At 32.5% G+C, this 26,470-nt stretch overlaps 1 protein-coding gene across 5 annotated transcripts in view; it reads left to right on the top strand.

Moving 5' to 3' along the window:
* sog (chordin short gastrulation) overlaps positions 1-26,470 on the top strand; it is a 285,742-nt gene that overhangs the window by 111,774 nt on the left and 147,498 nt on the right. For all 5 annotated transcript variants that reach the window (XM_085825296.1, XM_085825299.1, XM_085825297.1 and 2 more), the window contains one exon: positions 18,172-18,243. In XM_085825296.1, coding sequence (XP_085681422.1) covers positions 18,172-18,243 — 72 coding nt within the window. The remainder of the gene's footprint in view (positions 1-18,171; positions 18,244-26,470) is intronic.

Raw genomic sequence — 26,470 nt, 5'->3', positions numbered from 1 at the left:
TGGAGATAAAAATGTTTTATTCCGAACAGTGTCATTTTCAAATAAATACAAAGTCAAATCGCATTAAAATTTTAGATAAAGATAAGAAATAAGTAACACAAAATTATGTAAGACCATTCTATGAAAATATTGAATATTTTGAATTAGATAGATCATGAATTAAATGCATTTTTATAATTTAAATCGGTCCGTGCAAAAGCAAGAAATGAATATTCTTACGAACTGCATCTGTTGCTTCAATATGGCTTAGTTCGTTGATCCACAACGGGCAGATTCCGTTTGAAAGATAAATATCGTAGATTTTGCCGAATGGCAACAGACCCGAATGAAAAATGAAACAACCCATTTATATAGGGTGTCTTCCTTTTTCCGCGATTCCTGTTTCCGCGGTTATCAAAATTATTCCTGTTTCCGTGAAATCATCAATCTTCATTCCCCTTCTTCCTAAAGGGGTTATATAGTGGGGGGAGTGAGTGGACCTTGGCCTCTCTCGAAAGGTAGGAAAGCAAAAACATTTGTAATTTAAGAATTTTTAAAAGAAATAATCCAAAAATATTTTGATCTCAGATCTTTGCATGAATGAAGATAATACTGTATTTAAAAGGAGAGAGAGGGGAATGTTCAAAATCTGAGAAGATTTTGAGAATGAACCCCCTTTTCCCCCAAAAAAAATTGTTTCCTAAAGGGAAAACTGGAATTTTGGAATATTCTTCCAAAATTCTGCATTAAGGTGTTATAATAAAATCTTTCAGATTAAATATTTGTTCTAAAATGACTTTTTTTTCCTTCTAAAACGACGACTTCATTGGTCTTTGCGCTTTTAATTCTTTCATTTATGCAAATCCAATTAACTACATTTTCCTTATTTTTATTATAAATTCGATACTGATAATCTTAATTAAATGCTAAAGATTTTTTTTTTCCTTTTAGTTTCAATAATGTCTAAAATATCCATATTGATTAATATAAGATGTGAAAATAACAGCTAATATTGTAGTAAAATTACAAATGGAATGAAACTTAAGATTTCAAGAGGAACCTAAACTAAGACATGTCCTCAGTCTAACTTATTCACAAAGAAATTGCCCAGCTCTTCTTAATGACTCATCGCGACATCTCCTGAAGTGCTGTGGGACGGTTACTTTTCTTTCCGATTTCGCAAGACAGGAAGAATTTTGAAAAACGCGGAAAGAGGAATCACGGAAACAACTAATTCCATTTATAGTGATTAGACGGAAAATCCCATGTTTTATCGCTCTCAAAATAGGACTTTGTTTGGCTTAGAGTTATTCAAATTCTAAGCCAAACAAAGTTTGATTTTGCCGAATTTAAAAGGGTGACTGAAATTTAAAACAATTGTTTGCGACATAATCCTTAGTTTGGCGACATTTTTCTGACGCACTGTGGTCCGCTCCGGGTGGCACATCGTTAGGGCGGCATGCTTTGCGTGAAAAATGATTTTATAGTGGTTAGTTGAGGTCAATCATCAAAGCAGGTGAAGAATAATTAAATTCTTAATTGGCATACGGAATCGAGAAAAAGAGAGTTTTTACTCTTTTTAACAGCTACATACTTTTGTTATACAATTTTTATTCCTTCGAAACGTCTGAACAGAAATTACGAATATCATCTAGATCAGTGTTTCACAACCGCCGGTCCGCGGACAACGCTGTTCAAATAACTAACCTTACCAGTCCTCACCAATCCTCACCAAAAGCTCTGTGTCAGCTGTGTCAGCCCATTAAAAGCACAAATGAGTAAAGAATTTTAAAGACGAATTCATTTTCTGGATTATTAACGTTTAACAATAGTTTCCAGACAAGTGCAACTAGTTTTTAAGAAGTGGAGTTTCGGACAGGGAGGGAGCAACAAAATCCGTTTTGCTTTATTGGTGGTCCGTTTTTGTCACGGAGGCACTACTTTTTAAGACCGGGACATTCTTTACAGTGTTATGTTTAAGAAGGGGGTTTATACACTCCTGGTCCAAAAAGAAATCTACCCTTTAGCTCGCCGTTTCCCAAAGCTAAATAGCATTCGCACGTGACCTTCCGAATGGCTGGAGGATTTTCGTGGCATTGTAAGGGAATTTTTCGGTGGGAGAATTTTCTCCATCTTTTGTTTGCACCTGCTGGGAATTTTCACACCAGCTATTTAACCGAAAAGGCTTTTCTTCCACGACGAGTCTTGGGCCTTTTTGTATACGAAAATGTTTTTCATGCTTGGATCGTTGTTGTTATTGTCATTGCGTTCGCTTTTCTAATTCTTGCCTCCCCCCCTTTTTTTTTTCACTTTTTCCATTCCACGCAACCGGTTGTTGTTTGAAGTGTTTCCTGGGGATAAAGTTTTGCTTTTGTACAGCCCTTTTCCTAACTTATTTAATAAGAACTTTTTTGTTGGTCCTTGAAATACCAACTGAAAATTTCAATAATTGAAATACAGTGTCTCGCAAAAGTGATGGGACACTTGTGCTTTACAAAAGGAAACTGTAATAAAATAAATTAAAAACCATGTAAAAATTTTTTGTGGGTGTGTTTCATACTTAAATTTAGTAACAATTATTACATAACAGACATTTTCTCAAAATATTAAAATAATAATTTAATAAAAATACAATTGTTTAGAACGGAGCAAAAAATGGCTCACATAAGTGATGGGACACCATTAGATACTACGTACTACAATAAAAATATTTTTTTGGGTTTTTATTTTTACTCAAAAGCAATTAGCAATAATTTATAAAGTCGTCTGCAGTCTTTCTCTCCAGTTTGTTTTGGAAATTTTGTGTTTTTTAGCTCTGTGCAGCCATGAATGCTAAACGAAAAGAAACTTTGCCTGAAATTCGAAAATTAGTTATTAATTTGCATATTGAACGTGAAAAATCTATTAGAGAAACTGTTGAAACAGTTAATATGAGTCTTTCAGTAGTTTTCAATATCATTAAACGATATAAAATGAATCATATGATTCAGAATAAAAGAATACCTGGCCGACCATCAAAGCTATCCAATGGAATAAAGCTAATTATTGTTCAACATATTAAAAAAAAAAATCCAAGAATGAGTGCTCCTAAAGTTGCTGCTGATTTACAAGCATTATATGGAGTAACTGTTAATCTTGAGACTATTAGAAGAGTAATTCGATCTGCTGGATATCACGGTAGAGCAGCCAGGAAAAAATTCTTCGTAAGTGAAAAGAACAGAAAACTCAGACTGGCTTTCGCAAAATCCGACATAAATAAGAAGTCTGATTACTGGAATGAAGTTATATTTGCTGATGAGAGTAAATTTAATATATTTGGTTCTGACGGTAGAATCTTGGTGTAGAGAAAACCCAGGAAAGAATTTCGCAAACAGAACTTGGTGCCAACAGTAAAACATGGTGGAGGAGGAGTTATGGTATGGGGGTGTATGTCGTCCGCTGGAGTTGGTAATCTTGTTTTTATTGACAGTATAATGGATCAGGACAAGTATATTGACATTTTAAATCAAAATTTGAAATCTTCAGCACGAAAATTGACCCTTCATAACGATTTTAAATTCTACCAGGACAAAGACCCCAAGCACACTGTTTGAACGTTAGACTCTGGCTGCTGTATAGCTGTCCTGGAATAATAAAAACACCACCACAATCTCCAGACTTAAATCCCATAGAGAATATTTGGCAAGAATTGGAATCAAGAATTCGCAAACACATAATTTCTTCAAAACAACAATTAAAATCATTGCTTCAAGAAGAATAGGGTAAAATCACTCCAGAAATCACAAAAAAATTATCGAATCCATCCCAAGAAAATTAAATCACGTTTTAAAAGTAAAAGGAAATCCAACAAAATATTAAAACCTCTTAAGAAGTAAAATTTTTGGATACATATTTGATGGAAAAGTAAATGTCCCATCTCTTACGTGAGCCATTTTTTTGCTCCGTTCTAAACAGTTGTATTTTTATTACATTACAATTTTAATTATTTTGAGAAAATGTATGTTATGTAATAATTGTTACTAAATTTAAGTATGAAACACACCTACAAAAATTTTTTACATGTTTTTTAATTTATTTTACTACAGTTTCCTTTCGTAAAGCACAAATGTCCCATCACTTTTGTGAGACACTGTACATGCGGCTCGTGTGCCCGTTCACATTGTAAGTTGTATAAGAATATACGGTACTCGGCGCGTCATGCATAATCATTTTGGTAACACTAACACAATTGCTGTAGCGTAACTGTAAAGACATGCAGGGAAATAAATTAAAACTTAACATTTATTTTTCTTTTTAAATTCGAACATTTTAAAATTATATCATTGTTTCGCTTGTTTTTTGTTCGCAAAACCATCGTAGCTGTATTATTGATTTGCTCTTGTTGTTATGTAAACAAGAAAGGGGGGAAAGGTTTCAGATTTTAAATTACGTCCTAAGGGACGCTTTTTTTTTAACGTTTTGTGCGTTACCTCAATTTATTAAATATCACGTTCTTTGCACTTAAGCCATAAAATTCAGTTCAATAGCAATTTCGCAAAATAATTTTAAAATGAGCATAGCTTTAGAATTTCCGATACACAGTTCGCGCGCTCCAGATAAAAAGTGTTTTTTCCCCCGTAGAGTGTTGCCATTGCTCGCTTTTAAATAGTTGAGTTTGTTACTCAAAAATTCGTTAAAATTTTACAAAATACGAAACCGATAAAAAAAAATATTCAAATTTGGTCTTTCCCATGCACATGTTCTTAGGAGGATTACGTCATTCAAAATTCGATGGATTTATGTACCATTGTTTTATCACAATGCGAGAAATATACATACATTTATGCAGATTTCCTTAAATATAACGCAGGGCGATAATACTTTGTGACAACAGTTTGGAAAGTGATTCGCCGTTTGTAGTGAATCAACGCGAAATTGCAAAACGAAAACAAGTCTTTCAGGGACAAAGCCCGTTTAGACTAAAAAAGATTTCTTAATTACAAAATATATATTTGTAGTTCTTAAATACTGCTTAAATGACTTTTATTCAGAAAACACTTTTCTCAGCTAGCGACACGATTATTATGAAAAAAACACGGGAAAACTGTTCGCACGAGTATAACAATATGTGGACAAAAGTTCAAAAGGAGCACGTTTCGGCTTCGATTTCGCTAGCAAAAACTAAACTCTGAAATATTTCTCTTTTAATGTGGAACTATTCTTTATGAATGCTACCGTGATTATAATTTATTTGAAATTCGAAATTTTATCCAAAAGTTTGGATGGAAGAAGAAAGGTATAACAACAGTATGTAGCTATCGAAATCACTTTTTTAATAATTTATCTAGAGTAGAAACTCTTTATTTCCGTAATTAATTTTTGATTCAATTCCGTATAGCAATTTAAAACTTTCTTCACTTGTCTCGACAATCCACCTAACTCTTAGATAATTTCTTATGCGCTTAAAATGTGCTGCCCGGAGCTGACTGCCTAGCTCGAGCTATGCCAGTACAAGAATCCTATCTGTATTTTTATGCTTTTAAACTATTTTCCGTTGCTTTGTTATTTAAATATAGGTGTAACAGATTACTTTTAGCAGTAACCAAATTCACACGAGTATACTCGTAGCTGGCATTTGAAATAATACTTTCCATCTCTGTGGCAACTACTAGATAACTCGGAACTAGATTACATTATCTTCCGCAAAGTATTTTGCAAACCAGTCTGTGAGATTTTAAAGACGTTCCATGATAAGGATCAGCAATTCCCATAGAATGAGAACATTGTTAGAAGTTTTGTATCGGTACAATGTATTTATTCACAACTCCAGCTTTTCCTAAACGCTGAAATCTTTTCTACAAGTTTCAAGATCTGCATACATTGCCCTGTAATTGCCTACAAGATTCAAGAACTTTAGTTTGCCAAAAATGCCGCCGTAGTATGCTGGTGTCAGCAGAAAATCCGGTTCGGCAAAATTCTTAGCGATGGCATGACCTTCCTCTCGCAGAGAAGTGTAAAATTCTTGGAGCCATCCGAAGGCACGAGACTGGCCGTTGTCGGTCGAAAGCCATCGTAAACAGCAATAGTATAGCATTAGTTTTTATGTAGTTTTCTACGTCTATGATACATTATAATGCCATACTCAACTGTGGACTAAACGACTTAGATCAGGGTTCGTACGGTCTTTAAAAGTCCTTAAATTTTTTGGAATTGATTTTTGGTCCTTAAAAGTCCTTAATTTTGGCCAAAATGAGCAGAAGGTCCTTAATTTTAATCATCTGAAATCTCTGTTTGTTTTTATGAGTGCCATTTTGAGTGTGAATTAGCATTTTGGAGGAATATTTTTGGCGATTCACTGACATATATGGTTATCTTTTGAATAGGTTCATGGGTTATAATTTGTTTCTATTTCTAATAAAAATGATTGGATACTCGAGTTTCTAAGCAAGAAGTGAAACAAGCATTTCGAAATTCCTTTTTTCTAATAAAGAACTCTTAAACAACTTTTCGCTTTTGGGGATGTGAATTCTTTTATTAAACAGCTCTAAATTTGGCGACTTGTCAACATTTTGGCGATTTTAGGATCAGTTTCTATAGAAAATTTTTAATTCCGAGATCTGACAATTTTTCGACCAGTTTTTCTAAAGCATCATAACATTGATAAATTTCATTAAAATAATGGTAATATATATAAATTATATATAAAAAATAACATTAAAATAAAATATTCTATTTTTTGCTGTCATATTATAAAGTTTCATTTTGGCAACTTGTATAATACTATGAATCTGATAAATAAGGCATATTGCTATAAAGCATAATATACGAAACAGCTCTTAGCAAGAGCAAAATTAGCTATGCAATTAATTAAAAATGTCTTCTTTTTAATTTTTTCATAGTAAGCGTTTTTCCCATGCAGTTGTCTCGGAATATTCAAAATTCTCAGAATATGCATCACTTTTCTCTATAAAATTAATTTTACACTTTTTCCCTCCCCCTTTTTTTTTCAAAATATTTCTGACTTTTTTTTGCTGTTACAGAATTGGTAGGGATAATTTTTCTTTAGTATTTTAGACATTGCAGCTTGTAAAGTTTAGAAGGGTTTGAAGTCAAGATTTAGACCCACGATTCTAGGAGATTCGAGAAATATGTGACAAAATGAAAAATGTCTCCATGATATCGACATGTAATGGATGCATTTTACAGAAAGTTTGCGTTGAATTTCTTACCTTTTGGAGAACGTCTGGAAGAACAATGAAAACATAATATTTAAATGTTTTACTCCTGATACTAGAATCTTTTTCTTAACATGTTTATCTTCCCTTTATTTTCTCTACCTTTCACTAGACACAAGCATCAAAAATGCTTCTAATCTTATCACTGGGCAGGCATTATAGAAAGGGATTTTTTTATTAATAAGGAAATTGAAAACTTACAATTTAAAAGATTCGTCTAATATGCCTTAATGCAGCATACACAGAGCTGGCACTGATGCAATCTGATCCCACATGACGCAATCTCTGTGGATCCTAAATTCTACACGTTTTGTTGTTCGGTGTGTCACTAAATTCTAAAAATTCTGCCACACAGCTTTGTAACCGGGCTTTACTTTATATCTCTTCTGAATGTTCATATTACTAAAAAAAATAGAATTAGCCACTTTTTCTATACATTCTAAATGCATTTAGTGTTTTTTAGAATAACAGAAATAATTAGATCCAAAAATTCTAAAATGGAAAGGAACCGTGTTGAAGAAAGAAACTGAATACATAAAGAAAATTACTCTTCAAAGATGTTATGTAACTTACCCAATTGTTTATAATTTCAGCCTTTCAGTTTATGATTCAGTCGGGGTTTGGGATTAATTAACTTTTACCAGATCAAGTAAACCCTCGTACCTTGTGGAGATGTTGACAAGTTAGGAGATAAGCACGCAGAAACTAGCGAGAGCATTGGTTTGCATATTGAGATAACTCTCTAATTGTTAGAAAAGATGATTAAAGAGAAGGAAATCGATATAAACTAGCCAAAATGTTTGGAAAGGCTTCAAATTAAAATGAAGGATAAATATTTTGTTGAGTGTTGTTACAAAAAATAAATGTTTTGTAGCTTTTAATGTGTATCCTAATATCGTTTAAGAATCAATGTCATAAATTACATGTATTTTAAACTGTGAAATTTTATTAGATTTTGATTTTAATAGGCTTTTTTAAGAAATATTGTTAAAAAATAAAATTTAATAGTGGTCATGTAAATCCATAATGACTAAGGTTATCTAATTATCTAATTTAATTATTTATAACTAACTGCTTACCCTTAAAAGTTACCTCTACATATTAAAGCGAGTTATTGCCTTTCACTAACACTTACTGTGGTCACAAGATAAAACACAAAAATTTAAAAATTCAAGTAAAACTTATTCTTTGCATCTAGTGAAACTTAAAAAAACCACAAAACAACTTATCATCTCTGGTACTTTAATCGCTTATTGGAACTTTAAAGTATATTGACTGGGCTACAAACCCTTGAAACTCTACACAAAGCTATGACACTAACTGCATCAAACAGAGCCTGACTAAGTTTCAACACTTGCCAACTGTGTCTACATCAGACCATTCAGGTTTGTTCTAACGAGCAGGTCTCTCTCTAGACAAGCAACAGCGGTGACAACATTCAGTCTTTTGTTATGAATCATGCTGATTATGATCTTGCTTCTCATTTTAACCTATACCGTAACAAAATGAGACATAATGTAACAAAATGAGACATAAAAAAATCAATATAAAGCTAACTATTAGTAAAACGTAAGTAAATGTCATCTTCTTTCAAAAAATATGTCCAACTATTATAAGTGTAAAATATTTAATCCTACTTGATAAATTGTATAAAGTTTATTTTATTCTCAAACTTATTAATCATTGTGTTAATTAATTCATGTTTAGTAATAATGCATACTACTCAGGGATCTGTTTTATTTTTAGGATGGTATTACAAAAGTGAAATTCAGGCATAGAATAGTATTTTTAATTGAATTTATTCAGTTCCCATTTGCTCATATGTCCTTCATTTTTTCATTAATGGTCCTTAAAAGTACTTAATTTCTGTGGGCAGAAATGTGTACGAACTCTGTTAGATGCAAAAGGCTCCCCGTCAATAGTGCAGTCGTTCCACACAGCATGCGGTGTTTCGCTCAAAATAAATGCCTGTAGTCCCGCATAGCGACCCTACATTGATTAAGCACCATCAATACATACACAGAGGCACTTTTTCCAATCTAAATCATTTTACATTATAAACTTGTCAAGCATTTCGTATAAGTCTTGATCCTTTGCACTTCCGATGATGCTCTTACAGAAAAGATCATCTTCATCATTATCATCCAGGAAGCGTACACAATGTATAAGATTTGCATCTTTATTACCGTCAGTAGCCTCATCTAATTGCGGACTGAGTTCATTTTCTCTGTCAACTGATCATTGAGATTCTGAGCTACACATTGAATTCTTCGTACATACAAGCTATACATTGAATTCTAATAATGCTGTTGCATGCAGATACCTTAGAAATGAGTTCTGTGCTATAATATTATTAACTATGTCGATAGCAGATCTTCTGCGATACTGTGCTGGTATTTTGTACTTCATCACTTTGTGGAGCTACCTTGAAAGACGCTAGCACTGAGTTACTAGGAACTGACACTTGTTTCGTTTCGTGAATACTCTGCCTTGCTTTTGTAAATCTTGCAACTTCCTACTAAAAAAAAATCCTAGATTTGTCGACTAAGTAAGGGTGAATTGCCTCAAGATATCCCTCTAGTTTACTTGGGTGCATACATCTGTCATCGTTATATTTCATCCTTGTTTACATCTACTGAAGTAAAAGCAAAATCAAAGTACCTTTCCTTGTAGTTATGACGTTTTCGCCTCCTTTATTCTACGCCAGTTTCGAAACCTTGTCAGTCAAACTTGAACTATCGTTACTATCTCTTTTCCTGTTTAATAAAAATCTTTTAATTTTGTGAAATATATTGTATGGATTTGTCGATTTATTGCAATATTTCATCGAGATCACCACTTTTTTTAAATAGACGAATAAGATTGTACGATTTTCCCCATCCGTTCCTGAGTTTGATACTGACGGTCGCAAGCGGAAAAACGGAAGCACGAACAGATGCCACTGCTGAGAAGCCAAATACTGCAGTTTTGTGACAGAAAGTAATAATAGGTTCAAAAAATATATGAGAATAATACAGTACAATCTGACGAAACGACATAAAATTATTGCAAGCTGAAAGAACTAAATAACATAATAAAATAGCGCTTTAAAAAACGATTCTGAGAGTAAGAATTATTTCAGATTAAAAGGAGAAATAAAAATGTTAAAAATATAATTTTATATTTTAAATATAATATTATTGAAAGTATAATTAATAAAAAATATGTCCAAGCTTTCAACGCAAATCTTATTTCTTCGTGTTCGCGATGCCCTTGGCCTCACATCACAGTGCTCACTTTGGAAATCCTTGGGCTAGTGTAAAACTATCGTCGTATGATCCTCGACGACAGTTTCTGATTTAAAGTCGTGGGTTATAGTTTAGATAAGTCAATCTTTTTAGAGAAAGCATGAAACAAATAATTGGTTTCTCGCTATATGAGATTCTATAGTTTTGCAAATCATATAATATTTATGGCAGTTATTTGATGTACCGTATTTTCCTCCCTCGAATATTTTTCCCCACAGCCCCTCTCCATTCTTTCTGTTCTGAAAATTATTAGTATTCTCATTTCTCCCCTTCCTCTAATGTACGAAGTTTTTCCCTTTGAGGGTTAATTTATTGAATATTGTATTCCTTTTAATTTTTTTATTTTTTTTTATTTTTGTTCAATGTTTTCAATTTGTATTAACATTTTATCCATTTTATTTTCTGTTACTTTGATTATTTGAAACGTATTTTGTGCACATTCTTCGTCAAAGTACCATGACGTGGTAGGCTTTCTCGCATTTAGAAAACTTTCCAAACATGTGATTTCATTAAGACACAATAACACGCCGAACAAATACTAATTCAGAAGTCAAACAACAAAAATCAGCGTTATATTCACAAAATTTTCACAGGACTAGTTTCGATGATTTTACCGAACCATCATTTTCACCCAACATTATTAATCAAGCAGTTAAAAAATTCTCATCTCAACACACTAAAAGCCACACTCTTATTTTAGGAGATTATAAAAATTCTGTTGTCATTCCCTTCTTTCCATCAATTAGCTATAAAGTTGCACATATTTTGCAGAAATTTAACTTTCGAGTTCTTTATTCTCCCATCAATAAAATTCCAACTTCTATACTCAAGGACCCCATTCCGGATATGAATTCCTGGGGTATTTATAGGATTTCTTGCCAGTGTGGTTTAATTTACATTGGCCAAACTAAGAGAGCCTTAAAATTTCGCGTCAAAGAACATGAGGCATATGTTAGAAAAAAGGAAACACAGAAGTCTTCTGTTGCTCAACATTGTTGGTCCGTAAATCACACTTTCAATTTTTCTGCTGCCAAAATTATTCAAGAAACATCTTCCATTGGAGAACTGGATTTTCTAGAGGCATTTCACATTCATAAAAATCTTTCTGTTCTAGTTAACGATCCTAATTCCAATCCAAATTTGCCTTCGGCTTTTAGAGAAATTATGTTTTAGTTCTGGTTTCGCCAACAGATGGCGCCACTTGCTTATTCTTGTCCAGGCTTCCTTATCTTATCTAATCATTATTTCCTATCTTGTTCATTTGCGGTTTTGCAGCTGAAGATGATGGTTCGGTAAAACCATCGAAACTAGTCAGTCCTGTGAAAATTTTGTAGGTATAACGCTGATTTTTGTTGTTTGACTTCTGAATTAGTATGTGATTTCATCTTTCTTCTATTGTTTATGTTCTAGCTGATTATAGCTTTATCAGCTGCCAATGTGCTCCATCTTTCAAACTCCTTTTATTCACCTTTTACTTCTTTGTTCCTTCGATGTCCGTCTTGGGAACCGCTGTCAAGATTCATTCATGTGAGGTAACTCTGAAGCTTTACAAGGAACTGAGCCGGAGTTTGACGTGTCCGGTTTATTTACCAACAGATATCGGTCAATATGTCTCAGTTACTCTACTGTTAATAGTAAAATGGTTTTTTTTTTTTTTTTTTTTTTTTTTTTTTTATAATGGTTTCCTTTAAAGAAAGGATGTTATGATAGCTAACAGTAGTTTACGCATGATTACGTTTTATTTGTTATGTTCTTAACTGTAACCTCGTTCTTCATAAATTAAATGAGTCGCATTATTTTGCCCTCTGTATTTTCAGAAGATAAAATTAGTTTTAAAAAAGTGGGAAAATACGCGAGGAAATGCAATATTTATAGTGCATTCATTATTCGAGCTTTGGGGAAAGTAATTTCGCGATTCTGGAATCAGTAATTTGCATATTTTTTTTAAGACACGTTAGTCTTGTGAAAGAACGTACTCAATTAGAGTATAGGAATGTTTTTTCTAAAGCGTAATGAAATTCGTGATTGAGTAATTGAATATTTCTATTTCGGATATAAAGCGGAAAAAGAGAGTATGTTTTGCATTCATTACTTTTTTTTAATGTTGAAAACCGCGTGATAGAAAGACTTCGTGTCAAATAAGATTAGGCAAATGATGCTTTTTATGCTTCTTGACAAGAGCTTGTTTAACACAATCGGATAAACTAAGAAGTATAATTGTTATGTGAAGTACAAGTAAGGATGTGAGTAAAGCACAAGTTTGAATTTTAGAAGTGAATTGTCAAATTTAGGAGAAAATCTAATTTCAGAACTGGGTGCACGTTGTTCTCCACTCTCTATGAGGGAAAAATAATTCTTTTGTACCGTGAGTTTGTAATAAACGTACATAATGCTTAAAAATGCGTTGATTAAACCGCTGATGCATGTTCTCTATAAATAAATTTTACGCACAAGTATTGTTGTGGCTTTAGGTCGTGAATGCTTGGAACCTTTCTTTGTACTTTGGCTTAACTGAATAACCTAGTTTAAGAATCTTTGTGTAGTGTATAATTTTAGAGAAGTTAAATGAACAATAGAATTGCCGCAGAAACTCCGAACAGCCTGACCAAATACAACCACAGCCAACCGGGGTGTCTAAAAAATGTAGAAAATTGGGTTGTCATTTTTTTCTGTAGGACAAATACGCATTTTCCGTGAAGTTAGTGAAAAAATTTAGTTTTTTCTTTCATCGTATTTTGCTTCAGCGTAGATGATATAGTTAAAAACAAACACTTTATTTCCGTAAAACAAAATACAAACTCCTTGTCGAATGGCAACGCACCGGGGCGTGGAGGAAAAAAATATTTTTTTGGAGCAGTGACAACATATTTCTTTTAAATAACCAAGCTTGTTGATTACAATAAACCCTTTTCTTAAATTCGGAAACGTAGTCAACTCCCGATTAATCTTGACGATTAATCGGGATCCTTGTCATCTCCCGATGAACCGGGACTTTATGAGTATTAGTGGTGCAATTAACCGAAAATCGAGTCATCTCCTGATTAACCAAAACGGCAACTAACTGGAACGCGAGTCAACGAACCGAGCGACTAATTGGAACCCAAGTAAACTCACGATTAACCGGAACTCGAGTCAGTATTAGCGGGGCGATTAACCTGAAGCAACACCCGACTAACTGAGACAACAGTTAGTATCAGCAGGGCGAGTAATCAGAACCTAACTCGACTCCCGATTACCCTGGACTCGATTCGGTACTAGCGGGGCGACTAACCAGAACTTAAGTCAACTCCTGATTACCTGGACTTGAATCAGTGCTGGCAGGGCGAACCGGAATTCGAGTCAATTCCCGATTAACCAGGACGATGATTAAACCAGACTCAATCAGTATTAGCGGGACAGTTAATTGGACTTGAAGGGAAAAAAAAAATAATAATAATAATGAATAGAGAAAATGTGTGCCTAGAAATTTATATTTCTCGTTGTCTCTTTTATTAAAAAGTATTTGAAGCTTTTTTTCCGTGTTTTGAAGTCATCGGCCAAAGCAAATTATTGAAAACATTCTCGTCAGTAAACAGCCTTTCTATAAATGCCGTGATAAAAGTCTTCCCCCCCCCTTAAGATAATTCTTGAATGTTTATTATCAGTTGGTCTTATCAGTAAGTTTTTGATGCTGAAGCTGTGTTTTTTGAAGAAAACAAAATAAAGCGTTTAAGTTTGTCGCGATTATTTTTCTGTTTGAAATTTGTTTTGACAACAGAAACGAGTGTCACAATTTCGCGATAAACTTGGGCAAGGAAAGTAAAAGCATTCATCCCAAGCATTGATAAGGTATAGAAAAAAAAAAAAAGATTTCATATTTAGTAATCCCATATTTCTTACTTACACATATTTGCAGAAACTAACGTTGCTGATAAGAATCATTAATTCGGAGGCGTATACCGGAAACAGTTAAAACTCAAGCACTTTGCAAATGATGTGCAATTCTTTATCTAGCTCACTCAGTGTTTCACTGTGGGTGGAATTTTGTCATCGATTTTTAATTTACTTTTTAATAAGATTAAATTTTGCACATACATTCTCAATTAAATATGCAAGGTGTTGAAACGATTTCTTTATTCAAAATTTCATTTAGACTACTCTTTTTAAATATTTAATGTTTAAACTATTTTTCGTACATATCTTCGTTCAACGAACAAAGTAAGCGTATCAGAAGTTCCACCGTTTGCACGATCTAATATAATGAAAATCTTTTCAGTAACACTTATACGAAAATTGTGCCTGAACTTCTTAATTTTTGGCGAAATTTTTAAAATTTCTCAATTCTTTTTAGATTGTTAGACGTTTTTGTGATTTTTTAAAAGACCAAGATCTAAGAGTGTATCGGTTTTAAAACTTGTTATGTGTTTCGAAAATTTCACAGATTATAAAATGAACATTTTGCACTCTTTTAAAGCTATAATAAAAGTAATAAAATATTAACTGAACAATTTTCAGCATTTTATTTTAACAAATGTGTTGCAGTCTGAAGCAGACGGAAGAAAAGGTTTTCTTGAAGAAATTTTAGCTTTGAGCTCGCCATTTTCACCCATTTAATGTAGGAATTTGCCATCTTTGATTCATTTAATGACAAACTGATATTTGTCGATATTCTGTCTCTCTCTTTTTTAAAATCTTAGTTTCAAATGAAATGCTCGTTGTAGCATTGTTATTACATCCAGTTTCCGGAATTTAATAATCAAAACGATTTCTTCATTATCTAATAGGCGTTTTGATATTCTTTTTTGTTTCATAATTTTCGTGTAATTTATTGTTAGTGTTTTAATAACGACTGAAAATTTCACTATTGTTAACGTGTCACTGAGACTAAAACACAGAAAATAAAATACAACTTGTACTTGCTGTGTAATTTTTATTATTTTAAGTATTTAAACTGTGTCCGCTAAGATCCTTGGCCTTTATTTTCGCTATCTTGGTCGTGTTTCCAATTTTTTTTAATAACGCAAATATTCATGTTTAGGAATTTCTAAATTTAAAAAATCAATTTTGTAAGAATTACGAAATCTACCTCTTCAAACTGTGTTCCGCAATACCCCGGGGTTCAAACCCCAAGGTTCCGTAGTCGAAATAAAATTTTGGGAAGTAAAATATGTAGCACTCGCACTAGCTGACTAGTGTTAATTAATTAAAAAAGTATAAAGATACGTTTAGTTACAGATTAGTTGTAAAACTTAACATGTGGTCATCATATGTCGAAGAGAATTGATGTGTAATGCTTTGCAAAACAAAACAGTTTTCTAATGGAAAATTAATTGAATTTAAACGAGAGAGAATATTTTCTAGAAGGGAAAACTAGTATGACTGGATTAAAAAAACTGCAATAAATCGGAGAGCATGCCGGTGAAGAAAAAGGAACAGCATATCAATAGATTCGACGTTAAAATCTAAATTTAAACACTTCCTAAATTTTTCGTTGCGGATTCATGCAAATTACCTAGAATTTTGTCACACAGCTATAAACATTTTAATGCCATTCGAAACAACGAATTGAACAAATGAAAAATCTTTCTGAAGAAATGTTACAACAAATACAAAATATAGAAATAAATTAAAGGCAGTTTACGAAGTACGGTTGCAGATAACATGAACACAGTTAGACTTGGACACGTTGTGTGTATTAAAAAAAAAAAAAAAAAAAAGACGGGGGGGGGGGGGGGGTCAGACACACCCCCGTCACTGAATATTCTGGAAAGATAAGAGAGACTTGGAGCACGAGTTAATGCTACTAACGTGTAAATTACACTAATTTTATGCTAATAATTTTTAATAATAAATATAGTACTTTTTTGTCTTAATCGTCTGTTTAATTTATAAAAGGTGATCCACTTTAAGTATTATTTTAAGATGTACATTTCTAAGGGTGGGATGGGGATCCATGAAAATAATCTTTACAGTTCTAAAGGCTCTGTGAATCGACAAAGGTTGAAGACTACGGCTGTAGAGTAAATATAAATACAAAATAAGGAATTGATGAATAAATAAATAAAAGTTCAACTATGCATAAAAAGGTATTATAATTAGTTTTGGGAGAAATGAATTTTCTAAGAAACAACCTGTTGAGAACGAAGAATTTGGCGTAGTCTGATTGACGGTTTCTTGATTTTTAAATTTTGCCAGGCAGCCGACCGATCTTGGTGTGATAATTGGTAAGTTTTTTTTTAAACATTTTGTCTCGTTTCACTATTTGGCAGTCTCTAAATTACTTTTTAATGGATTATCTAATGATTCTGGGTGGTCCTCACTTTTATTTTTATGTAAATTCATTCTGAGAATATAAAGCTTTGTATTTTAGATTTCTTATTTTTTGTGAAATCTCTAGAAGGGTCTTGTGTAATCTCTAGAAATTTCTTGACACTGTATAATTTATTGTTAACGTCCGAAAAGGCATTTTCATTAAGTTGATGCTGTCAATTTTGTTCCTTATTTCTGTTATAATGAAGAATCTATGTGTTTGTGTATGTATGTATGTATGTTTGTTTGTATGTTATGTGTATATGTTTGTGTGTTGCGTTTGTTATTCTACATTGTTATGTTGTTTGTTATGTGTATATGTTTGTATGTTATGTATGTTATATATGTTTGTATGTTATGTATGTTATATATGTTTGTATATGTACGTGTGTACATATGTAGGTATGTATGTATGAAGAAGTGTATGTATGTATGCTGTGTGTGTATGTTTTACGTATGTAGGTACACATCTATGTATGTATGTATGTATGTACGTATATACAGTAGGCGCTGCTTAATGTGATCATGCTTGTCCACGGCTGTTTTGAAAACATTAAAGGATAAAGGAGAGGGGAGAATCCGACAAAACAGCAATGCAGTTTAACTATTTTAATATAAATATATCTGTTCATCATGTTTTTAAAACAAGTTCATTTATGAATGATTCATAACATTTCTTTAATTTATTTAATCTATGTCTTAATGCTCCTCCCTGATTGGAAGAGGACTAGTCAATGTAAAATTTTAAAAACTTTAGATTAGGGTAGATGTTTTCGGGGATTTTCTTCTGAAGAAGAATGACCTGTGCTTGAAATCAGAATGACAATTATTGAAAATCTACGTCGCGCTGAGTCTTCTTTTTTTTCCTAGTTTTAAATGGTTGTTAAAATCGAAACCGAGCTATTTGACAGCTTAATCCGTTTTTGAATGCCATTTCCCTGTCACGTGGCAAATTATAATGCATTTTAAACTTATTTGGCGTCTTTACTTCAGTTAAAAAGTTTATTCTATTATATTTTGAACTCATAAATTCAATCGTTAATCCCACTAACCGATGTATTTTCTATATTTTTGTATACAGAGGGGCGAGACATTGACGAATCGATAACAATATCTGTATGATGGATATATGTGTAAAATAAATTACTAAAGTAAACAATTTATAAATTTTTAGGCGTGCAAAGAAAGCTTCATGATTTTCTTATTCATTATAATTCACGGCATTCGTAATTGCTTTTTCTCCATTTCATTGCTTGCACACACACACACACAAAGTAGCTTTGATGATTTGCTTTCTGAAATAAATACGTTTAGCTCTTTTACAGGTAGTATCAATTTTTATATTTAAATGTCTTATACTATAAACATTCACAGCAATTTGATTTATAGAATTTTTTTCCCAGATTACGCTGATCTGGAGGAAGATATTGCGACCAGAAAACTGGAGTCTGAAGATGACGATAAGATGTTAAAAGGTGAGTCTTCTATCTTTCCCATTTTCCTGCATGTACTTTTATTTGTTTATTTTGATTACTGTCAGTAAGCACCAATACCGAAAGGAATAATGCTTTAAATCAATGATCTGTTTGGATAGAGGGATTTGTAAAAGGATATGCTAAGGTAAAGGTGAAACTTTTTGCAATATTTTTAAAGAATAAATTTAAAAAGTATTTTTGCTTCATGAACTGAAATTTTTACGCTACATTTTTACACAGTAAATAAGTAAAAAAAAAAGAAAGAGCTGGGAATCACTGGGACTAGAAACTCGGGTCTAACTACCAATGTTTAGTGACTTTTCCGCTTGATCTGATCATACGACCTTTTGAAATTAGCCTGAGGAATATATTAAAGAAAATAGAAGATATAGCACACGTAAGAACAAAAGTGGGCTGAATTAGAGATTTACATGTTTATGAATGAGTTAAACTTACCTGTATGCCATTATGAAATTTTAGGAATGTAGTATAAAAGCATGAGTGAAGAAGGCAATGACAATCTAAATCATTGTAATCTAAATGTATAACATTATCAGTATCTGCTATTAATTTCAATACTGCTGGAAAAATTATAAATACATTATATTATAAATCACATTAACTCGTTGCATTATAAATTACAACAGTTAGAAATATTATTAGCGTGATTTAACGACCATCTTTGTTAAGAAATAATATCAAGTAATTAATTTCACAAATAATTCAGCCTGAAACTAGGTTAGAAAATAAGCTACATGCTGAAGATTAAGCTTTGCCAAGGTGTTAGAAACATCTTCTGCTAACTAGAGTTTTGATGCAAGAATTTGTAAAAATTATCATTTAAATATAAATTGGCATAGATACAATAGAAAGTATCTAAATTCTACATACATGTAAACTTGAGTACAGTGCAACAATATGTGAAAAAGGAATGGATTAAAAGGGAACTGAAAATCCCCGGATATGAATACAAAGGAGTTTTTTTTTTGTTTGTTTGTTTGTTTGTTTGTTTGTTTGTTTTGTTAATTATGAAAATTTTGCTGATGCTCATAATTATCAATTTATTAATTAAATGTGTATTGGAAATTAAATGTATGCCAAAGTACATCAGGTGGAAAACAGAATAAATATTTAAACGTTTCTAGTATTAAAATATGAAATTTGTAACAAAGTTAAATAACCTTAAAATAACTTCAATGACTAAAAATGGAAAGCTTAATACGGGAATATATTGCAATAATATTAGTGTGAATTTAGAACGACTTGAGTCCAATTTTTAGATTTAATAAAGAGAATTTTTTTAATTAAATTAGAACTGTTTACCTAAAATGGTAAATTTGAAAGTTAAAACCATTCTACTCTCTAAGAAGATTTGTTAATATTTATCTAGAAAAGAAACTTATTTAAGGTGAGCTACAAATCCGATATTTGATAAGTTGATTATGTATCAGTTTTGTGTATGTCATTAATCTATCAATTTTACTATTCAAAACTGATCAGCGACTAAATCTACAACTTGGAAAGTTTTTAATTCTTACAAAAATAAAAAAGATCTGGCTTATCATTCCTTTAAGCATTATAAAACTTTAAAGTGAGTGTAAAAGAAATTTATTTTTACTTTAGCACACGCCAGACTTTAAATTAATATTTCTTTTGCATGCACAATTTTTACAATATTGATAAACGAAAATAATGGCTTGCAGTCTCAATATAATGTCCCATTAATGGCGATAAATGACTTTTTGTAGCACCTAATATTCTTGGGAAAGAAATAGGGGACATGAAACGACGCGCAGTTCGTGGGTTAGATGAGAGAGGCACGGGTATCTTGGATCAAATTTGGCGTAGTTCGTACCCTACCGAATCGGAATATCTTTACATCAGATTCTTTCATCAGTTTGCATCAAAAATATCAATCGAATACAAATAATAATAATAATAAAACCACGTATTTAACATTGCGTTCACGGCGCACACATTCCCCTTGTCTAATATAATATTATTAGTTTTAGCTTTCACAGTTTTTATGCACTTAAATGTTTTACAATACTGCCCACCAATCTGTATATACCGTATTTGTCGGCGTATAAGACGCACCTCTTCTTTATAAACAGTTTTGAAGGATAAAACTTTTACTGATCATTATAATGAATTTACAATATTTTAAATATAAAGTAATACTTTCTGGAAATACAAAATCTATCTTGGAAAGAACACCTTTTAATCTTCTTCGTCAGAACCCAGACACCCATCTCCAGAGCTAAATGAAAAGACTTGTTCCCCTTCGTAGGTTATGTTTACTATGAGTTACTCTTTCTAGATCCTGTTCCTGATTCCGCCAAGTTCTTATCATTTTCACAGTTGGGGGGGGTGACCCGAAATGCCTTTCTGCAGCCCTGTTTCCATATTCTTTAGCATACGCAATCACACGTAGCTTGTTTGCTATGTTATAGCAATGCCGGTGTTGTTTTTGAGCCTTAATTTTACAACAAATTAAAAAATAAATTGAACAGTAGAAATGTCATGCATTTAAAAGTAGTTCACAAAAATTTGAAAGTTAAACGAAACCTGCTGTGATCGTCGGTGACAGCGCATGCGCATTTACTGAACTCTACGTAACTGTAACATTCCCTCACTCATCAAGGAAACAAGGAAAAAAATTGCATAACTCCGAATAGACGAAATTTTCAGAAATGAATGTAATCAAAAACCGAGTATTGAATGTATAAGACGCAGTATCGACGTATAAGACGCACCCCGTTTTTCAGACCTACTTTCAAAGAAAAAAAGCGCGTCTTTATACGCTGGCAAATGCGGTATGTAAAGAGAGAGAGGTAATGTTTTCAGCCCAAAAATTTCGATAATGGGTTTTCAGTGAATGAGCACGAATTTGTGTCTCGGTTGTATTAAGTGATTGTTGTTTGTGATTTGTAATGAGATTTCGTCCATGTTAACTCTTATATCAAACATCGAAAAATTTTGTTTTCCGTCTTTAAGATTTCTGGATTTCTATGATGAGTTGATTGGATTTCGGGTAATATTGGACAGCTTTACCTGAAGCCGGTAACAGTTTTTAACGGACCATCGGTAGTGCTATTGCACTTAAAAACCGTAGCAGTTTTTAATGGACGGCCAAAATTGGTTCTTTACTTGGAGTCCACAACAAATATTAATGGAAAAGTACTCTAAAATAGAACAAATAGTAGATTGTGGCTAAAGTTGATAAATCTGAAGTGATACTTGAAGCTGTGAACAGATTTTCGTGTAAAAATATATAATGTGTTATTCTTAAATCTATAATTTAGCAAATATAAGTAATATAAGGAATCTGGGAAAATATATGGCAACGCTTAAACACACTATCGGAAATCTGAAAATGTATTGTTTTTAAAGATCTTTGTGAGTTTGTTTTTGAATTTCATTTGAGCTAAAATGAGAACAAAATTGGTCGTCTTGTTAAGAAAACTGAACATAAGGCTGTCGGAGTTGTATTTAAATGGTGTTGCACGGCCTTCTAGAAACTTCGAAGAAAATAAGATCCAGCCAGTGAAAAATGTCGCCATTTTCCCATCAGAAGCGTTTTTGTCAGGATTTCACGTTTTAGTTGAGCTATTTTAATAATTTTAACGCTGTTGTGTTTAAATTCGAAAGATCTACAATTTTATACAAGAAAGTAATTTAATCACTTAAATGCAAAACACGTAACTAAATAATAACAAGGAAACTATAAACAAGTTCCATTACTAGTAAAATCAATCCTAAAATTATTACTCTAAATGTAAAAAAAAAGTAAAACAATACACAATCTATAGGATTTAACTATTTAGAGATATTTTTAACGATATTTATAAAGTAATTTGAATAATGTCATCTACTTTAGTGTATTTATTTAGTGAGGGTAAAAAGTGCGTGTTTCGGAGGATAGCAAAAAGTTAATATATTCAGAATTATGTACAATTAAATTACGTACTGGGGGGAATACGGAATTTTGTGACGTCATCTTTTGTTGCTCCGTGCGGTTTGGTTTTCCTTTTTCCATTTTCCGTAGAGATTTATTTTACGCTAATTATTCGGGATAATAATTTTTCCATCGTTCTGCAATAGAAAAATTATATTTTACACTTTTTAGGAGCTTATAATATTTATTATGAAGAGAGGAAAAATATGGAATGTAACCAGTGTCATTTCTCGTGTACAGCTAGTAATTAAAATGAAAATAAGAGAAATGAAGAGGTACGTTTACTGCTTTGAAATCGCTTAGTTTGTTAAAGAATAGTAGATTAAATTCGGAGAAAAATAAAATATCGTAGTGTCTGCCGAATGGCAACTCAGTGGCTCGTGGAAGATAAGAATATTTTATTTCGGGGTTGGCAACACATTGGTTTTAAATCACTGAGTTTTCTGATTAAACATAAACATCTGACGCTTCGCCGAATGGCGACACATTGCTTAAAATTACTGAATTGTTAATAAATTTTCTTTAGCTTCGCTCAAGTTAAAGAGTTAATAAGAAACAAATTCGTTAAATTCTCGCTTATCTAAGCTACATGTGTTTAAAATTTGGTGGCTGTAGAAGTCACCGTTTTTTCTAAAATACGGAGAACATTCATTCAGATTATTCATTATTTAAAGCGAAGTTCAGGCTTTCCTCGTTGAGGCTTTTTTTTAAAATCGTGATATTTTAGCCTCACTTGATAGGATAGATGAGAACTTTTCTCATTTCAGCCTTTACATTCAGGGTCAGCGTAAAATCAGAGAGCGCGTTGGGTCACCTGACTGGGATATATCTGTAAAGTGTTGTTATCATTCACGTATTAACCCTTAAACTTGTTATAATTCCAAAACTGTTAACTTTTCCCTTTCTCATTTTGTCCGCCTGTATTGAATTTGGATTGTACCGCCGTTGGTGGACAGCAAAAAAGACAAATGAGTAGTTATTTTCGGAAGCGCCATGGTGTAATATTATGTAATCCAACTAAGCTGTGAATACTATGCTTATAATTCTTGTTATGTTATGTTTAAAAGAACGCTTTGTCGAGTGTTTATTTATTCTAGTATTTTTTAAAGTAAGGAAATTTACTCCTCTGTTATAAATTTAATGTAGGCACTGCTTAGGTAAACAATTAATAGCATAGGTGATCACACGTTGTTTTTTTAACTTGATTGCAATTCAGGATTATTATTATCCTCTTGAAATAGTAACATGTCGATCTCTAAAAAATAATCGTGGCTAAACTATTTTGAAAATGTTGTGTCTTGAAAACCGAAATATTTTCCCCACTCTCCCATTGGCGGTGCCCGACTTAGGCTTGGCCGCTACTAAGGCAGGAAGTGGCGGCCACTGTTTTGTGGAAGCACCTAATAGGTGGGCCACCGTTACCTTCTGTGAAGGGACAACCATGCCTTCTGCAGAATCCGAACCCGAGCCCCTCAATAGGCTCCTCTAACCACTATACCGTCTGGGCAGCGAAAAGTGAAGATTTGTCTCTCATTAAATCTGTATTAAAAATCTAAAGCGCTGTGAAAGTCATCAGTAATACTTCTTATCGTAGATTTTAATAAAATAGCCTCATTATTTTACTATTTTTTTTTAAATATGATATTTACCATAGAAGAGAATTTTATGCAAGAATTGCGCAGATGTTTGTAGGGCCCGCTAATGAGATAACAAGTTCCAAAAGATTAAAAGGAAATATTTTTTATACCTCATCAGTCTGTGTAGTGAGCTACAAAGGGGATATTTGTCCTCCGATGACGTCATAATTTCGAAGGAGAAAAAGAATTTATTTGTGCGAAGATCTCCCCAAGATTAAGAAAAATAAATCCTGAATTTTTATGTACATGTAAAGGCAGTTATACAACATCGCACTTAGCTGTGTAACCAATGGTTATGTAGCAATTAAATATTGCGTAACATCCATTGTGTTGTCCTTGAATACTACTTTCGCTGTCAATGGTATGGTTTTTTGTCCGCGATAACTCTTATATGAAACTTCCACAATTTCTGTTTTCCGTGTTTAAAGTTTCCACATTCATATAAAGAATTGCTTAAATTTTGTGTATAATTAGACCACCGGAAGTCGTACTATGCAGAAAGCCCAAAAGAATTTTTAATGCACAATCATATGTGGTACTTTATCGGAAGCCCATAGCAATTTTTAATTACAAAAAAACTATATTAAAATATAATCCAAAATTGTCCAGTTTTTGTTTTCAATGGCAAAAATGTATTATATTTTAGATAAACCGAAAGTGGTACTTTAATCGAAGCTCCGAACAGACTTATGTAAAAGAAATGTATATTATGAGATTTCGTATTTAAAATAGGTATGCGACTGAGAACAAACAAATGACATTTATGAGCATTAAACGTGACATTTATAAGCATTCTTGGAATTATGCTAAATGCAACGATACTGAACTCATAAGGAAGACGAGCTCTCGTTATGAAATAGTTCAGTGCATTAGCCACGGTTCTCAGTTTTGCGTTCATTTCTTCTTGTGTCGAATCATTCTTCAAGTAAAAGGTAAATATGCTACCTGTATGTGTTATTTTTCAATAAATAATATAGCGAATATGTATAAAAACTACAGTAACACTTAGCACTCTATCGGGTATTCTAAAGATACGCTGATTTTAAAAGTTTTATAGTTTTGTTGTTGAATAGTTTGTTGCGTAAGTGCGAAGAAATTGATGTTTAATATATAAAGTTGAAGTGACAAACAAAAAAGTTGGTCATCTTATCAGGTTCAATGTTTCTTCTTACCTTCTTCGGAAACATACAATGACCTGACTAGAACAGAGAGCTTACTAAAGCTATGTTCACTAATTGTAGTAAGTAGACAGGATACAGACGAAGGGTATACAAAACCCTTTATTTTTTCTTTATATACAATGACTTCCGTACTTCGGAATACAATGACCCTCCACTCGGGGTCTAACTTAAAAGATATCAAAATAAAACTAAACTCTAATTTAACTTTAGAATAAGATTGGCCTTATAATAACAGGAAGCGTATGTAGCACAGAGACTGTGAACACTACAATACGTTTAATTTATCAAGAGGATTAAAACCTCTGGCCTGGAAGGCAAAGTAGCAACTGCGTAACTTCTAAGGTAAGCGGCCTGCTTCGAACTCACGGCTTCCTCTCCTCTCTGCTTGGCAAAAAGGCCACACTTAAATACTTGGCGTTCGCCAGACAACTTTGCATAAACTCCTTCACGCTTATAATTCTGGCCGGAAGTAGAAAATAAGAAGTGATAGTAAAGATTTAAAATAAAATAAACGTTAGTAAAACTTAAGATCCTTACATACTTCCCGCCAGAGTTAATTAGTTTGAAACTGAGGTCTAAAACGACCTTGTTGAAAACTTTTAGCTCTAGAAACTAACGCGAGGCCAAACTTTTACAAACATAACTTAGCTAGAAACTAGAAAATTTTAAAAGAAAGAAATTTGTTACAATAGCAGCTCCCGGAATATACAACAATCTTTTTTCTTTTTCATCTGTACTGCATCAAAACAGGAGCTTTATTCAATTCTGGTTCCTTCCAGAGATCTGGAAGGAAAACTAGTTTAATGAAATGTTACAGAATGACATTGCAAATAACATATAGAATATATTTTTCTTAACATTCTTATTTCATTCATGACTATTTTAATTATCTCTCCCCGTGCTCTCTGACATGTGTTGTAAAAACACCAAACACGAATGTGTTTCTGTCTATGTGTTCAACACTTCCTCCTACAATCAAAACACTAATGTGTTAAAATTCAACATACGAGACCTCTTAACACACCCTAATTTCAACTCTAGACCCTGAGGTACTATTCTGAAAGTGGCTAACTCTAAAGTGTAGCGTCAGAGAGCCTAACTACATCATTCAACCTTTAACACATATTCACCATGATTTAATCTTTACAGTCACACGAATAACAAATTTTTTAACATTACTTTCACTTTTACCATATCATGGTATTTCTAAACATTCAAAATAACAGTTCACATGTATACAAGAACATATCAAGATGCCGTTAATTTTACACATTTGAAAACATACATTAGTAGTACATTGTTAACTTCTATTCTTTTCAAAGCAAGTGCCAATTCTTTCTACATTGAAATAATACTACATTTCAAAAAGTCTTTCAAACTAAAACTTCTTTCTTGTTAGAATGTTTTAAATAAAATTTATACAATAACTTTTTACAATATTTAAGTCTTTA

Source organism: Stegodyphus dumicola, chromosome 10 (genome assembly GCF_044657685.1).
Source record: "Stegodyphus dumicola isolate Sdum_Otavi_A_Nest chromosome 10, ASM4465768v1".
Taxonomy (NCBI): Eukaryota; Metazoa; Arthropoda; class Arachnida; order Araneae; family Eresidae; genus Stegodyphus; species Stegodyphus dumicola.
Note: the sequence above shows the minus strand (reverse complement) of the source record. Positions and strands in the feature narration are given on the sequence as shown.